This window comes from Thamnophis sirtalis, unplaced genomic scaffold (genome assembly GCF_051295495.1).
Source record: "Thamnophis sirtalis isolate CommonGarterSnake01/CBP01778 unplaced genomic scaffold, rThaSir2_p1.2 scaffold_9, whole genome shotgun sequence".
NCBI lineage: Eukaryota > Metazoa > Chordata > Lepidosauria > Squamata > Natricidae > Thamnophis > Thamnophis sirtalis.
The window spans coordinates 79,153,762-79,171,012 of NW_028261389.1; the positions used below are offsets into that span (position 1 = coordinate 79,153,762).

General features: G+C 44.3%; 1 protein-coding gene across 1 annotated transcript in view; it reads right to left on the reverse strand.

Annotated features, from left to right (window-relative positions):
* The window catches only part of LOC148044213 (voltage-dependent calcium channel subunit alpha-2/delta-1-like), a 228,767-nt gene that overhangs the window by 29,889 nt on the left and 181,627 nt on the right, over positions 1–17,251 (reverse strand). The window contains exon 6 of the mRNA XM_087723069.1: positions 7,042–7,171. Coding sequence (XP_087579195.1) covers positions 7,042–7,171 — 130 coding nt within the window. The remainder of the gene's footprint in view (positions 1–7,041; positions 7,172–17,251) is intronic.

Here is a 17,251-nt window from a genome sequence, read left to right on the forward strand (position 1 = left end):
AATGAACACACGCACACCATGGATTCCTGCAGACAAGGGGCGGGGGAACAAATGAGTGCGTTCACAAACAGCAGAGCCTTTCTGGCTTTCAAAATGTGCTCAGGCACCTAACAAACCACCATCAGTTCCAGGTGTGTGTTGTTTTGTCCTTTTCCCTCTCTTCTAAACCTTTGGCATCTGGGCTGACCTTCCATTTTTTGGACAGGGAAGGCATCAAGCAGGAAAAAAAAACAAGATATCCATCCATCCATTCTCCACTTCTTTCTATATTGAAAACTCGGCGTGGAAGAAAATACACCTCTCATTGCCTTTGACTGACAACTGCCAAGCGTGTGTGACACAACACAACAGCCCAATTGGCTGTTACCAGAAACACAAAAAGAAAGTTGTGTTGTCACACCAGGAAGTAATAAAACGAAGGGTGAAATAATAATGGTATCCTATTATCTTCACTACCGGTTCGGTAGCGGGAGCGTGCGCGCCTGTGCTCTCGCTTCACCCATGGCACATCTGGGCATGCGCGAAGCCTTTTGCGCATGCGTAGAAGTCCGTGATGACGTCTGGGTGGGTGGGCGGAGCCTCGCGCCACCGCCACTATCGGTTCGCTAAACTGGTGCAAACCGGCAGAATACCTCCTCTTTTCAAATACATTCACCAATATACATTCTTGTAAGTACTGTTAACGTCTATCTATTAACTATTAACATTTATCCCTATCAACTTACAAATACAGGAAACACAGTTGGGTCACTTTCTTCCCACCCCATATCTCCATCTTGTTTTGCAACAAGCCTACTCCTTCCGTCTTCTCAATCTCCCTTCTCTGCCTTCTTCTTTCCTCCTCGAATTCTTCTTTTCTTCTTCCCCTCTTTCCATCACTCCTCCTCTCTCCTCCTTCTTACCCTCTCTCCTATTCTCACTTCCCCTCCCTTACTTCCTCTGCTTTGCTCTTTCTTCCTTTCCCTCCTCATCCTCCCTCCTTTCTTCTTCCCCTCTCTTCCTCCTTCTTACCCTCTCTCTTACACTCACTTCCCCTCCCTTACTTCCTCTGCTTTGCCCTCCCTTCCTTTCCCTCCTCATCCTCCCCCTTTCTTCTTCCCCTCTCTTCCTCCTTCTTATCCTCTCTCCTATTCTTACTTCCCCTCCCTTACTTCCTCTGCTTTGCCCTTTCTTCCTTTTCCTCTCTCTTCTTCCCCTCTCCTCCTTCTTCTTACCCTCTCTCTTACTCTCACTTCCCCTCTCTTACTTCCTCTGCTTTGCCTTTTCTTCCTTTCCCTCCTCATCCTCTCTCTTCTTCCCCTCTCCTCCTTCTTCTTACCCTCTCTCTTACTCTCACTTTCCCTCCCTTACTTCCTCTGCTTTGCCTTTTCTTCCTTTCCCTCCTCCCTCCTTCCTTTCTTCTTCCCCTCTCCTCCTCCTTCTTCCCCTCTCTCCTACTCTTACTTCCCCTCTCTTACTTCCTCTACTTTGCCCTTCCTTTCTTTCCCTCCTCATCCTCTCTCCTTTCTTCTTCCCCTCTCCTCCTCCTTCTTCCCCTCTCTCCTATTCTCACTTCCCCTCCCTTACTTCCTCTGCTTTGCCCTTCCTTCCTTTCCCTCCTCATCCTCCCTCCTTGTTTATTTTCTTTCTCTGACAGATTCTCGGGGTGTCAGCCTGCAATCTTTTATAGCCCATTGTTCAACTGTCAACGCAACCTCCCAAGCGATTGACATGGCGACAATATCCTTTAAAACAGGAAGGAGGGTGAAGCAGGCCAGATCGAGAGACACACACACACACAAACACACACACACACACACACACACATATCAATTCCGGGTTTTAACCCAAGAGTGACAAACGTAGGCAATCGCGCAGCTGCGTGGGTTCTCAAATGCACAGTAGACACCCCTGGGAAATTAGACACTAATTATATTTGGTATGAGCAACATGGTTTTTAAAGAGCGTTCATAACATTAATAGGAGTTTTGACCAATCCCCAACTCCGCCTAATTGAGCAAAAAACACCCAGCGCATCTTTAATTTATCAGAGTGGTTGCTCAGGTGTCAAATAAAATCGGCCGTAAACAGGAAGAGGGGAAATGCACGAGCTGAGAAAAACCGCCTGCCGCCTGCCTCCTGATGTCGAGAAAGATTGAATTTCACTCAAAGGCCTTAATGATTTTCATTTATAGAAGAACTTTTTTGGCAAAGCTGTACGGAGGAATCATTCCCTGACTTCTGTTTCGAGATTAACCACAATTTAGGGTTTCGGGTGTGGTGGTGATCGGTCGAGCATGAAGAATCAGAGTCAGGGCCAAAGATTAAATCCCAGTTTAGCTGATGGATTGCTTGCACCTATAGAGAAGTGTTTTGACCCCCCCTTCTTCGCCCGTTCACAGACGACAGTCAGACAGACTTAAAAGGAAATAACTTTATCAGTCCTGGCTCACGCTGGCTGCGAGCCCTAAATAAACATAAATAAAGTCTCTGGCAAAAAGGTTACGCAGCAGAATGCAAAAACGAAGAGCTCTTACAGCAAAACCAGGTTTACAGAAAGGAAGCCAATCACTTCTCCAAGTGTCTCTTTGAATCAGGGTTACAGAAAGCAAATCACTTATCCAAGTGCCTCTCACAAACAAACCACGACCGATGAACGACGAACCACAAACGAACGAATGAACGTTGACTTCTGCAACCAGGGCGTGGCACCATCAGTCCTTTTATCTCCAGAAGAAGACACTAAAGATCCCCAGCTGCATTGTTATTCCTGCATCCCGACTCAACTCACAGCAAACTTCTGCTGAGTCACAACAGAGAAGAATCTAATGGACAGCATTAAATTGTTGGATAAAAATTAACAGAATTCAAGAGAGGTTGAGTTTAGGCCATTTGTGGCAACATAACAACTCCAGGCTTATTCCTCTCTTGACTCCACCCCTCTCCTTCTCCAAATGCTGACAGTTACAGCCGTCTATGCTTTTTCTCCTGCCTGTTTAATATTTCATTTGTTCTCCCAAAGGAAAGGCTTTTTCAGGAAGCAAATGGAGTTTCTGGTTTTTCTTTGAAGACATTTCGCTTCTCATCCCAGAAGCTTCTTCAGCTCCGACTGGATGGTGGGGAAGGGAAGGATTTATATTCCTTGCAGACAGCTGGTCATTTGCATCCTTTTAGAGAGTCCTTGAGGCCACTTGGAGGTTTCTTTCTTTCTCTTTGAAGATATTTTGCTTCTCATCCAAGAAGCTTCTTCCGCTCCGACTGGATGGTGGGAGGATGGAAGGATTTATACTCCTTGCAGACAACTGGTCATTTGCATCCTTTTAGAGAGTCGCTGAGGCCACTTGGAGGTTTTATCTGTGTCCCCAGGATCCCCTGAGTGGTGCAAATGGTTCCTGTAGTCTGCAATTTTTTCTCTCTCTCTGGAAATCCATTCCTACTCCCACACCATTCAAACCGTGTCCATCCCAAATTGTATAGCTAAAAGTCTGTAGAGATTCTCAGTCATCCAGGTCATGGTTGCCCCAAAGGTCCTTTTGCAGGAGGCAACTGGACTTTCTTATTTTTTTTTCTTTTGAAGACTTTTCGCTTCTCATCCAAGAAGCTTCTTCAGCTTCTCATTACAGACTACAGGAACCATTTGCAACACTCAACTGACACAGATAAACCTGATAAGATAAGAGCCGAGGTGGCACAGTGGTTCGGGTGCAGTACTGCAGCTGACTGTTATCTGCAGTTCGGAGGTTCTAATCTCACCGGCTCAAGGTTGACTCAGCCTTCCATCCTTCCGAGGTGGGTGAAATGAGGATCCGGATTGTTGTTGGGGGCGATATGCTGACTCTGTAAACCGCTTAGAGAGGGCTATAAAAGCCCTATGAAGCGGTATATAAGTCGAACTGCTATTGCTATTGCTATTGCTAACCTCCAAGTGGCCTCAATGACCCTCTAAAAGGATGCAAATGACCAGCTGTCTCCTAGGAGTATAAATCCTTCTATTCTCCCACCATCCAGCCAGAGCTGAAGAAGCTTCTTGGATGAGAAGCAAAATGCCTTCAAAGAAAAACAAACAAACCTCCAAGTGGCCTCAATGACCCTCTAAAAGGATGCAAATGACCAGCTGTCTCCAAGGAGTATAAATCCTTCTATTCTCCCACCATCCAGTCAGAGCTGAAGAAGCTTCTTGGATGAAAAGAGAAATGTCTTCAAAGAGAAAGAAGAAAGTCCAGTTGCCTCCTGCAAAAGGTGCCACCACATCACCCCAAGAGGATGCTTACAGGGCTCAGCGGATTTATTTATTTATAACAAAGAGACTAATGTTTTTTTTGGCCTTTCACAGAGGAAAAATAGAGCAATTGTTGCTTACATTTTTCTCCGTTTATTGTTCATGTTGACAAATATGGAAATATTGGTTCTAAACACAGACACACACCCGGGATCAGATCAATCTTCTAGCCAGTTCCAAAAACTCCAGAAATTGCTTCTTTATGCTTCTTAAATGCCTTCCCAGTCAGCGCGTGATGTATAAACCTGACATTTTCCATGATCCACCTTCTTTCCTATTCAAACTGTATCTTAAGAAGACCACGTTAATCCAGCTCATTCGTCCATATGGTAAAATGAAATCGAATATTCATGTGGCAAAGTTTCCCCCCACTAACTTATTAGTTTGGCATTACGCGCTTAATGAAGTTATATGTCATCCCCAAAAGTTCAGGATTAAATTAAAATATTTCAAGGGGGAGGTTTTGCCTATGAATCATTTTCTCTTTCCTTCCCTCCCTTCGGAATATAAATTAACCCTTCAGAAATGATCAATTTCTCTTCAGAACCGACTGAAGGCCTAAAATACCAGCCAATTCCACTCTAAGCCAGCAATTGCAATGCACCTTTAAATTAATAAAGACAGAATCACAGAATAATCCTCTGGATCTCAGGCGCCACTGGAGAAATTGGACTCCAATTTTCTCTCCCCTTACTCCTTTTAACATGAGTGGTCCTACCTGGATAACATGCAGAGAAACAGACTCTCACAAGCAGGGAAAAGTTTTAGATAAATGCACTTTTTTTTTGCACGCCGAGCTGGTAGTGATGCCGGCAGGAATGCGTCCCTGGTTTGAGATGTAGGCAACACAGAGTCATCCCCAACAGCTTGTGTCTGCCTTCAAGAGTGAAGGGACACAGGGCAGAAAAACATCCTAGAGCCAAAAAGGCTCCACACACCCATTTGCACCACTCAGGTGACCCTGAGGACACAGACAAACCTCCAAGTGGCCTCAATGACCCTCTAAAAGGATGCAAATGACCAGCTGTCTGCAAGGAGTATAAATCCTTCCATTCTCCCACCATCCACTCAGAGCTGAAGAAGCTTCTTGGATGAGAAGCAAAATGTCTTCAAAGAGAAAGAAAGAAATCTCCAAGTGGCCTCAATGACTCTCTAAAAGGATGCAAATGACCAGCTGTCTGCAAGGAGTATAAATCCTTCCATTCTCCCACCATCCACTCAGAGCTGAAGAAGCTTCTTGGATGAGAAGCAAAATGTCTTCAAAGAGAAAGAAAGAAATCTCCAAGTGGCCTCAATGACTCTCTAAAAGGATGCAAATGACCAGCTGTCTCCAAGGAGTATAAATCCTTCCGTTCTCCCACCATCCACTCAGAGCTGAAGAAGCTTCTTGGATGAGAAGCAAAATGTCTTCAAAGAGAAAGAAAGAAACCTCCAAGTGGCCTCAATGACTCTCTAAAAGGATGCAAATGACCAGGTTTCTGCAAGGAGTATAAATCCTTCTGTTCTCCCACCATCCAGTCAGAGCTGAAGAAGCTTCTTGGATGAGAAGCGAAGCATCTTCAAAAGAAAAACCAGAAACTCCAGTTGCCTCTTGGGAAAAAAAGCACCTTTGGGATATTTAGGCAATCAGTGAAACAAAGAACACACAACATCCTTCTACAACGGGATGCTGAAGAAGGGAAGGTTAGAAATATTTTTGGACCATATATAAAGGTTATTAATCACAATAATTATCACTATTAAAAAATAAAATAAAACTATATACAGTTAAATCTTAACTAATATGGGGAAAATGCTATGATATACGATATAATTACATAAAGAAAGGAGAATGATAGTAAACTATATACATGGAGGATGGAATTTTTGGTATTAAATATTATGGATGTTCAGCTGAAACAGGATATGAGGATTTGATGCTAATGGAGGATTTTATAAACAAGTAAATGGAATGCTAGCATGTGGTTATGGATTAAACCTTTGGCATAGTTAAGGATGAAGGATGTTTAAACAACTGTAGTCAACTAAAAGTGGAGGTATGATGATGTCAATATGGTAAACATTTGAGTTAAGATATTTGAATTAATATGAATTAATGGAAGAGATGCACAAAAACATGTTGTAACCAGCTGATATACTTTTTTATAATATATACTTGTGGTTTTTTTTCTTTTTTTCAAAATGTCTTCAAAGAGAAAGAAAGAAATCTCCAAGTGGCCTCAATGACTCTCTAAAAGGATGCAAATGACCAGCTGTCTCCAAGGAGTATAAATCCTTCTATTCTCCCACCATCCAGCCAGAGCTGAAAAAGCTTCTTGGATGAGAAGCAAAATGTCTTCAAAGAGAAAGAAAGAAATCTCCAAGTGGCCTCAATGACCCTCTAAAAGGATGCAAATGACCAGCTATCTCCAAGGAGTATAAATCCTTCCGTTCCTCACCATCCAGCCAGAGCTGAAGAAGCTTCTTGGATGAGAAGCAAAATGTCTTCAAAGAGAAAGAAAGAAACTTCCAAGTGGCCTCAATAACTCCCTAAAATGAGGCAAATGACCAGCTATCTCCAAGGAGTATAAATCCTTCTATTCTCCCACCCTCCAGCCAGAGCTGAAGAAGCTTCTTGGGTGAGAAGCGAAACATCTTCAAAAGAAAAACCAGAAACTCCAGTTGCCTCTTGGGGGGAAAAAAAGCACCTTTGGGATATTTAGGCAACCAGTGAAACGAAGACCACACAACATCCTTCTAGAACGGGATGCTGAAGAAGATGATACGGATTTCTCCATACTTACAGCCGTCGTAGATATCGGTCGGTATATGGACAGCGGCATGCTGGTACGAGGTTTGCCGACGAAACAAAGGATCCTCTTCGAACACAGGTTTGATTCGCTGGCTGCCGGTTTCGTTCTCGCTTTTTCCAGACTTCTCCAAACGAGGGGAGGGGAAAAAAAAGGGGAAGGAAAACATTAAAATCGAATACATCAAGTGCGAAAGTAACTTAGACCCAAGATTTGAGGACAGGTCATAGCCAAATACCGTATTTTTCGGACTATAAGACGGAACCTAAATTTACAGGAGGAAGACGAGAAAAAAAATTATTTTTTGGCCTCCGCGCGTTGCGTTTTTGCCCCCCCCCGACCCCCAGAAGCTCTCTGCAGTTCAGTTTATTGTGATTGCAACTTGTACAACAGAATTAAATGCGACCTTCAGTGTGCAATGACAGTTCAGGTTGTGGTGGTTAAGGAATCACGTGTAGTCATTAAGCACAACATCAGGTGGTGCCTGGTTCCCACATTGACTTGGCTTATTGGAAGCTGGCAGGGAATATCGCAAGGGGTGAGGATGTGACTGTGGGAAGCTGTGACCATTGGAACTGTGTGCGGGTTGCCAAGGGCCCCAATCACGATCCTGTGACTGTGGGGGACACTGTGACAGCCACAACTTCATGGACCGGCCATAAGTCTTCTCGTTGAGCACTGTTGTAACTTCAAATGGTTGCTGAACAAGAAGTCGCTAAGTGAGGACTACCTGTATGGTCAAAAGCCTGTCTTTCGTGGTTGACAAACCATAAGGATATCCCTGATGACAACAATCGGACCAACCACTTGGTGGGCTCCGTGGTGCCCTGGGGTCTTTGGCCGACTGGCAAAACCATCTTTTCATGCTTGTTGAAAGAATGTCAGGCAGGGGGAGGCAATCTTTATTATTTCTGCAAGGAAGATATAGTGTTGCAGTGCTCCCCACAGTCTGTTTTCATTAAAAACAGCCCTGTTTTTGCCAAAGATGCACCCGTTTTTGGCCTGCAGAGTGCATTTGGAGACCTGGGAGGGCAAAAATGTGACACACGTTTTAGGGCTTGTGAGCCCTAAAACGGGCCCATTTTTGCCAAAAAAAAAAAACAGGTCCATTTTTTGCTAAAATGGGCCATGCGGATTCACTGCCGAGTGCTTCTAGGGGCTGGGGAGGGTGAAAACGCGACGCATGGGAGATTTCGGGAGGCCAAAAAACGCCCCTATTTGGTCTGTAAGATGCACCTAAATTTCCACCCACTTTTACTCTGAAAAATACACAAAGCACGATTACAAGTAGACCTCAACTTATGAAGCCAATTCAGCTCCAAGTTTCCGTTGTGAAACGAGACTGTTGCTCAGTGAGTTTTGCCGCATTTTACCACCCTTTCTTGCCAGAGTCGTTAAGTGAATCACTGAAGTCGGCCACATGGTTGTTAAGTGTGAAAAATGGTCATAGGTCACATTTTTCGGTGTCATTGTGACTTCGAACGATCAGTGAATGAATTGTGGTAAAGTCGAGGCCTATCTGCACCTTGATGATATTCGAACCTTTAGAACCTTTAGAAAAAACACCGGAAAAATCTTTATTATTTTTAAAAGTTTTATTAAAATGTTTGCTTTGTTTTGTTTTGTTTTGCTTCGCTCTGCTCTGCTCTGTTCTATTTTATTTTATGAAATTTATATTGCCACCTTTTCACGTGTGGCAATTCAAGGCGGCTTACAAAAATATAAAAACCTCATACATAAAACAATAAAATTAATAAAAGAGAATTAGAACCTTATATTATATAAAACATTCATAAACTTGCATCCTGGATGGTATCCGAATAGAATAGAATAGAATAGAATAGAATAGAATAGAATATGGAGTGGAATGGAATGGAATGGAATAGAATAGAATAGAATATGGCATGGAATGGAATGGAATGGAAGAGAAGAGAAGAGGAAATAGAAATAGAAATAGAAATAGAAATAGAAATAGAAATAGAAATAGAAATAGAAATAGAAATAGAAATAGAAATAGAAATAGAAATAGAAATAGAAATAGAAATAGAAATAGAACAGGAATAGAATGTGGAATGGAACAGAATGGAATAGGATAGAACAGAACATGGAGTCGAGTCGAGTAGAATAGAATAGAATTAGGAAGGGAAGGGAAAGGAAAGGAAGAAAGAAAAGAGAAGAGAAGAAAAGAAAAGAAAAGAGAATAGAAATAGAAATAGAAATAGAAATAGAAAAATAGAAATAGGATGAGGAATAGAAATAGAAATAGAACGTGGAATAGAATGTGGAATGGAACAGAATGGAATAGAATAGAATGGAATAGAACAGAACAGAATAGAATAGAATAACAGAGTTGGAAGGGACCTTGGAGGTCTTCTAGTCCAACCCCCTACTTAGGCAGGAAACCCTACACCACCTCATACCAATGCTTATCTAATCTCTTCTTTAAAACCTCCAGTTTTTATTCTGAAAAGATCCTAAAATCAATCTAAATCACCCGTTATATTCTTTTTTCCTCATCTATTTTTCTGTTGCTTAAGACGGCCCACCTGGCGGGCCAAAGAAGCTATTCTGTGGTGAAGCCACGTAATCCGGCCTGGCCTTGAATATAATTAAAACTCAACTCCGACCCGTTTTTCCTCCTGAGGTGGGAGCTGAAGCGCGATCAATACCGTCGTAGGAAAATCCCGCCGAGACTCAAAGCCTGAAGATGATTTTTTCCATCTATTAAAACCTGGCCTTTGTTTATTGAATTTTTTTCTCCCCTGACCGTCCACTGACGCTCACCAAAATCTCCCTCGCCTGGCTTTGAAATAAGCGCGACTAATTAGTCCCAAAGTGAGCTGCAGAAAAGCTGCTAATTGTTGAACCAAATCAAGGCTACCTTTTGACTGGAAAAAAAATAATTAATAATAGTTGATTTCTGCTTTGGAGATGCAAAATACAGAAAGCACCAATTCTGTTCTATTTTAGAATATGTTATAAAGGTGCAACGATATTGGAGATCTGTCGAAATTGCAAATGAACGCCAGTAGATGGTTGTGTCTTTTAATAAAAATGATTCTAGATAAAAAAAAATGTTTAAACAATGGTAACCAAATGAGAATTGTTGTACAGGGATAGTAAAATACTTAACGTTTCTTCCTGGACTTAAAACGTACAACCTGATTTGAATGAAGCGTATGCAAGGACTGTGGAAGAAACCCACGGAATATATTTGTAACCAATCGATACGCTTTCAACAAGATGTTAACGAAAGATGATTGTCTTTTTCTTTAACTAAAACAATAAAAACATTTCTCGGGGGGAAAAAAATTCCAATTCTATGGGAAACTAACAAGGCTGTTAGAACTAACCAACATTTTATTATGTATTCAATAATTAATCTGCATTGCCTGCCTCCACTGTTTTTATAAATGACTCTAGGTCTGTGATGGCAAAACTAAGGGCCATGTGCCACAGGTGGCAAGAAGAGCCGTCTCTGCGGGCAGGCAAGCTGTCACCCCAGTTCAGCTCCACCGGGCATCTGCGCACTTCCCAATGGCCAGCTGGTTTTCAGGTCTCTGCCGTTCATGCCAGGGGGGGGGGGGGGTAGGGAATAGGGTACATGCAAGGGGTGGATTCTGGATCCTGTTCCAACCGATATGGTTGGAACGGGCCAGGCATCGCCCACATGGGCACAAGTGGTGCGTGCATGCATCGTACCTGCCTGCGATGCCTTCACAAGCCTCCACAACGCTCCAGCTCCTCGACGGAGCATCGCGCAGGCGCCGTACGTCCCATGCGCAGAAGCGCCAAAGGCTTAAAGGACAAGTAAGGAGCTCGGGCAGGTGGGCCCTCCGGAGCACCATACCGTAATGGTACTCAGTGCTCCAGGCAGGCTCCAGTATGCCCGTACCGGGGTGTACAGCTTGCAACCCACCACTGGTGCATGCGCAGGAGTTGAGTACCTATCTGCGCATGTGGGTGGGGTGAGTGGGGCACGTCTGCGGGGGGAAGGGTGCACATGTGGGTCATGCATGCATGCGCAGGGCCAGAAGGCATGTGGGGGGGGTCACGTGCGCATTCAAAGGGGGTCACGGACACATGCAACTTGACTTTTCATGGTTTTCCAAGCTAATCCAACAATTGCTTGTCCTCTGAAACATTTTGCATCTTGCACTGTAAGTTCCCTTTAAGGCCACAGGTGGGCGGTGAATGGCCCCTCCCAGAGGAGATAAAAGAGGAGCGAAAAGGGAGTGGAGTTTGCAGGAGACAATTAGTTCGCTTAATTGGTTCGTGACTCTCCGAGACTCCTTGCCAAGTTCTGCAGATCTCGGCCTGGCAGCTCTCCAAGCCAGATAAGGTCTGTGACTGTGAATCCTCCTTTGAAAGACTTTGTTGGATGTGAATGAGCAGAATTCACAGTCAATTAATAAAAGGGGGCGGGGGTTTGCCAGCACCAGGAGTTTGCCGTATGCTCTTGGGAAGCCTCGGTCAGAACAGATGTGTAAAATGCAGGTCCATCGTGCTGGATGAAAGCAAGGAACTTTAAAGTTAGGTTGTAAGCAAGACATCTGGAGTCAGTACAACCTTTCGCTGAATAATAGCAATAAATCGTGATTAATGTATTGGCTGCAGATCCAACCCATGTCTGATCTGCAGGTATATTTAACACAAAAGGACACTCAGAGGCAGCAGACACCTGGCAAACATGCCTCTTCTAAAGCAAAGAGAATGAAGAAAACAGTCACGGGTCTAAAAAAAGATTATTTATTAAACATGCTGTTGCCAAAAAAACCGAGTCCCTAGATGGTTTATAATAAGAATTCATTCTGTTGCCTGAAACTTACTGCTGGGGTGACGTGCACTATCTCTCATGCCAAAAAAATAGAAATAAAGATGTCATACTAATTATAGAAGACAGGACACTTAAAGCGAGACATAAAATCTAAATTAACCAGAAAATTTGGTCATCGTGTAGAAAATAAAGCAGACCTAAACTAATTAGAGCCCTCCTAAGAAAATCCTAAGGAAGAAAAAGGCTCAGTGGTTGAGATGCTGAGCTTGTGGATCGGAAAGGTCGGCAGTTCGGCGGTTCGAATCCCTAGCGCCCGCATAACGGAGTGAGCTCCCGTGACTTGTCCCAGCTTCTGCCAACCTAGCAGTTCGAAAGCACGTAAAAAAAAATGCAAGTAGAAAAATAGGAACCACCTTTGGTGGGAAGATAACGGCGTTACTTGTCCCAACTTCTGCCAACCTAGCAGTTCGAAAGCACGTAAAGATGCAAGTAGAAAAATAGGAACCACCTTTGGTGGGAAAGGAACAGCGTTTTGTACGCCTTTGACATTGAGTCATGCCGGCCACATGACCACGGAGACGTCTTCAGACAGCACTGCCTCTTCGGCTTAGAAACGGAGGTGAGCACTGCCCCCTAGAGTCAGGAACGAGTAGCACATATGTGCGAGGGGAACCTTTATTTTTACCCTTCAGAAAATCCAGCTTTTACTGCAAATGTCTTATTCCAAAAACTCAATTCTAGGCAGAATCCCAGGCAGACAACACCAAAACCATATATTCTACAAGTAAAGACAGAAATCAGATTAATGTTATTACGATGGCCTTTAGCCAGCAAACCCAAGATTAAAAGAAGATAAAGGAAGTAAAAATAGCTAAACGTAAATAAGCATATCGAGCTATCCACCTTAAATACAACCGTTGGTTCCCTGCGGAAGCCTTGATGCCCAATAACAAAACTTGGAAACATTGTGTGCAATGCATTAAAAGACAATTATCAGCAAACAAAAGGCAACACACACACACACACACAAAACCCTGCCTGATTATCTGGGGAACAGCTGCCAGAAGGAGAATATTCTTTCAATCAAAATATTACTGCTGGCCAAAAAATCTTGCAAAATTGAACTGAAACCGAGGGAACAAATTAAACCTATTAGATGAAGAAGATAGTCTAGTCCAGTGATGGTGCACGTTTTTGTAAAGGCGTGTCAAAATTGTCTGTGTGTGTGTGTGTGTGTGCCAGAGGTGGGTTGCTCCCGGTTCGGCCTGGATCGGGCGAACCAATAGTGGTGGCGGTGGGAGGATCCGCCCACCTGCCTGGACGCTTCTACGCAGAAGCGTCGAGCGAGCGCGAACTATTAATTTAAAAAAATGGAAACCCACCACTGGTGTGTGCGTGCCCACATCCACAATGCACTGCGCCCCGCCCACCTGTGCATGCGCGCACAACCTACCCACACATGGGGGGGGGTGTTTCACCCTCCCCAGGCTCCGGAGGCTTTCCAGAAGCCTGGGGAGGGTGACAATGGCCTCCCCCGCCCCTCCAGAAGGCTGAAAATTAGCTGGCGGGCATGCACATGTGCGCCAGAAGGCCAATATGGCTCCACGTACCACCTATGGCACGCATGCCATAGGTTCGCCATCAGCAGGTTGGCTAATCTACAGAATATTCTATGCAGTTATGTCGTAAAGATTGAATGAACCAAGATATAACCTCCTGATTCAGACAAAGTGTGTCTGCTAAACCCAGATCTTCCTTTAAGCCACAGAGAAAGAAGCAAAAACGGGATCTACAGAATCAAGGAACCACCCAAATTAGCAAAGGAAATCCAACTGTGAGAGCAACAAGCCAGAATACAAGCCACACGGTTCGTGAGCTGGTTTGTAGAGAGAAAAGGACCGACCTTAATGGACACGACTATTTATCAAGTTCCCTGATGGCAAATTGTTCTGACCCCCCCTTCTTGTTCGTTCAGAAACGACAGCCAAACAGAACTTCAAAGGAAATATTTTTATCAGTCCCGGCTTTTGCTGGCTGCGAGCCCCAAAATAAACACAGATAAATTCTCTGGCAAAAAGTTAAAACAGCAAATGCAAAAAACAAACTCTTACAGCAAACCACTTCTCCAAGTTGGTTCCTCTGAATCATGAACACGAACGGGGAACCTTGACTAGAACAGGAACGGAATGGAACGGAATGAACGAACGTTGACTTCTGCAACTAGGGCGTGGCACCATCAGTCTTTTATCCGCAGGAGGAGATCCTTAACGAGCCACAGCTGCTCGTTATCCTCTCCTGTGAGCATCCGGAAACCACTCACAGGAGGTTTCTGTGTCAGAGTCTGATAGCAGCTCCAAAGGCTCCTACCGAGTCACAACAGCAAACCTATGGCACCCATGCCACAGGTGGCACGCAGAGCCCTCTCTGTGGGCACAGGAGCCATCGCCCCAGCTCAGCTTCACTGCGCATGTGCTAGTGTGCCTCCCGCCAGCCAGCTGCTTTTCAGGCCTCTGCCGTGCATGCGTGGGGGGCAGGGCACATGCGGGAGATGGTCGTGCATGTGCACGAGGGTCGCACATACATTCACGGGAAGTGGAGAGGTCACACACAAATGTGCGGGGTGGGAGGGGCACAGGGGGCAGCGCCCCCCCTCCCACAGCCAGTTGCTAGTCCCAGGAGGCTTCAGGGAGGCCTACTAGGCCCAAATGCACTGGGGGATCGCCTGTGCATGCACGTGAGGAGAGGGAGTGCTGGGGGGCATTGCACACATGTGCAGGGGAGCAGGTTATGGGGGGTGTCACGTGTGCATTGCATTATGGGTACGGGCACACGGGCGCGCATGCTTTCGGCAAGCAACGACAAAGCGGTCATCCATCTCTGATCTAGATCAAAGATAAGTTTAGACCGAGGTAAGTTTTAGGAGTAGCTCATATACGTCCCTGGAGTGAAAGGAAGAGAAGATACAATCTCAACTAAAGTAGTTTTATCCTTCTTGTAGAGTAGATTTCATGGTCTGGTCTACCTAGTTAGGCTGATTTTTTTTTTCTTTCTATGTGAGTCAAGGTGATATAATGGTTCAGATATCGGACTAAGGAGGCGCAAGTTCAAGTCCATCCTTCGTCCAAAAAGCTGCCTGCGTAATTTTGAGCCATTCTTCCCTTTTAGCGCAACCTATCTCACAGGTGTGTTATTGTGGGGAAAGCTGAGAGCAAAGTTCTCCTTGGACACTGGAGGTTTTGAAAAGCAGGGTACGAATCTAACAGTGGTGGGATTCAAATAATTTAACAACCGGTTCTCTGCCCTGATGACCAGCTGGGTAGGCGGGGCTCGGTGGTCATGTGACTGGGTGGGCGTGGCCAATTCAACGTCACTCACATCGATAGGCGCTTCGTCTTAGCTCTTACAATGTAATCAGGGTTAACTGGAGAGGCAGTTTCTGTAATCAGGGCAATAAAGATTCGGCTAGAAACAACACCAGAATGTTTCCTTCCTGCCTTCCTTACAGGATTAGCCCTGTAAAGTGGGGGAAAAAAACAAAAGGAGATTTCTTCCAACAACTGGTTCTCCGAAGTGCTTAGATTTCTTCCAATAACTGGTCCTCCGAACTGCTTAGAAAGTTACCAACCGGTTCTCCCGAATAGGTGCGAACCGGCTGAATCCCACCACTGAAATCTAATGAGCAAATAATTGTAAGTTTGGGTCATGCATTCAGTCCTCAGCTTTGAGGGAAGCATCCTCAGCGAAACGTGGCAGCTGGAGCATTCTTTGAATAAACAAAACCTTTTAATCATCTAAATATTGCAGCCGTATTATTGATATCCTCATATCGTTGACCTATGATATTCATATCTCCGCAAAAAAAAGTCTGAGCGAGCAAAACTTTCCAATTTTATCCAGTGTTACTGCTCGGTGTGGTCATCTATTAAAATATACCTTCTGGAAATATATAATTGTTAGCAATAAAAAGTGAGTTATGGCCAAGGACATTTTCTGCAACTCTTCTCTTTCTCTGAAGGTCTGACCTGATTGTGATTCTCCAAGAAGTTAGTTTGGAGTACCAGCAGAAACGTTCTAATGCCAAGCGGGTGGAAGGGGGGGGGGAAAAAAACTTAAGGCAAACTTTACAGAATTACAGAATAACTGATGTGACCCTCGTCTGAAACCACTTTTAATTTTACTGCTGTTGTAACTTTGAATGGACACTATATGATATAGTTGGAAGTCAAGGACTACCCATAGCACTAGCAATAACGCTTAGACTTATATACCACTTCACATCCCTCTCTGAGTGGTTTACAGAGCCCTCCTATTGCCCGCAACAATCTGGTTCCTCATTTGACCCATCTTGGAAGGATGGAAGGCTGAGTCAACCTGGAGCACATCAGGATCGAACTCCTGGCAGTGGGCAGGGTTTGCCTGCAATACTGCATCTTAATCACTGTGCCAGCGAGGAAGGAAGGAAGGAAGGAAGGAAGGAAGGAAGGAAGGCAAGCAGGAAGGTAGGTAGGTAGGTAGGTAGGTAGGTAGGTAGGTAGGTAGGAAGGAAGGAAGGAAGGAAGGAAGGAAGGAAGGAAGGAAGGAAGGAAAGAAGGAATTAATTGCAATAGCACTTAGACTTATGTACCGCTTTACAGTGCTTTACAGCCTTCTCTAAGCGGTTTACAGAGTCAGCCTCTTGCCCCCAACAATCTGGGTCCTCATTTTACCGATATCAGAAGGAGGGAAGGCTGAGTCAACCTTGAGCCTGGTGAGATTTGAACTGCTAAATCGCAGGCAGCTGGCAGGCAGCAGAAGTAGCCTGCAGTACTCCACTCTAACCACTGCGCCACCGTGGCTCAGAGTGCAGACATCAGAAATCAAGCTTTTTTTTTTTCATCACAGCTGGCACCAACCCTCAGTCAATCTCGGGTGAACTCCCCCACCCCAAAAGAACTATGTGGTGTTAGGACTCTATGGTAAACTAGACAGAGACTTAAAAAGTCATTCCAGAAACCACAAAGATCATTTCACTTGCTGCTTTGAAAACTACAGGGATAAGGCCACGTGATTACCAGACTTCAGTTCAATTTGGGGGAGATTTGAACTTTCCTTACATCCTTGGGTTTGATGTTGAATTTCTTTAAAAATCTTGCCCAGATTTTCAACATACATGCATGCATGCATGCATGCATGCATGCATGCATGCATACATACATACATACATACATACATACACATATGCATACATACATACACATACACATACACACATACACACATACACATACATACATTACATGCATACATACATACATACACACACACACAGATATAGAGATAGAAATAGAGATGGAGATATATAGATGTAGAGATAGAGATAGAAATAGAGATAGAGACATGTAGATGTAGAGATATAGAGAGATATAGAGATATAGAGATATAGAGATG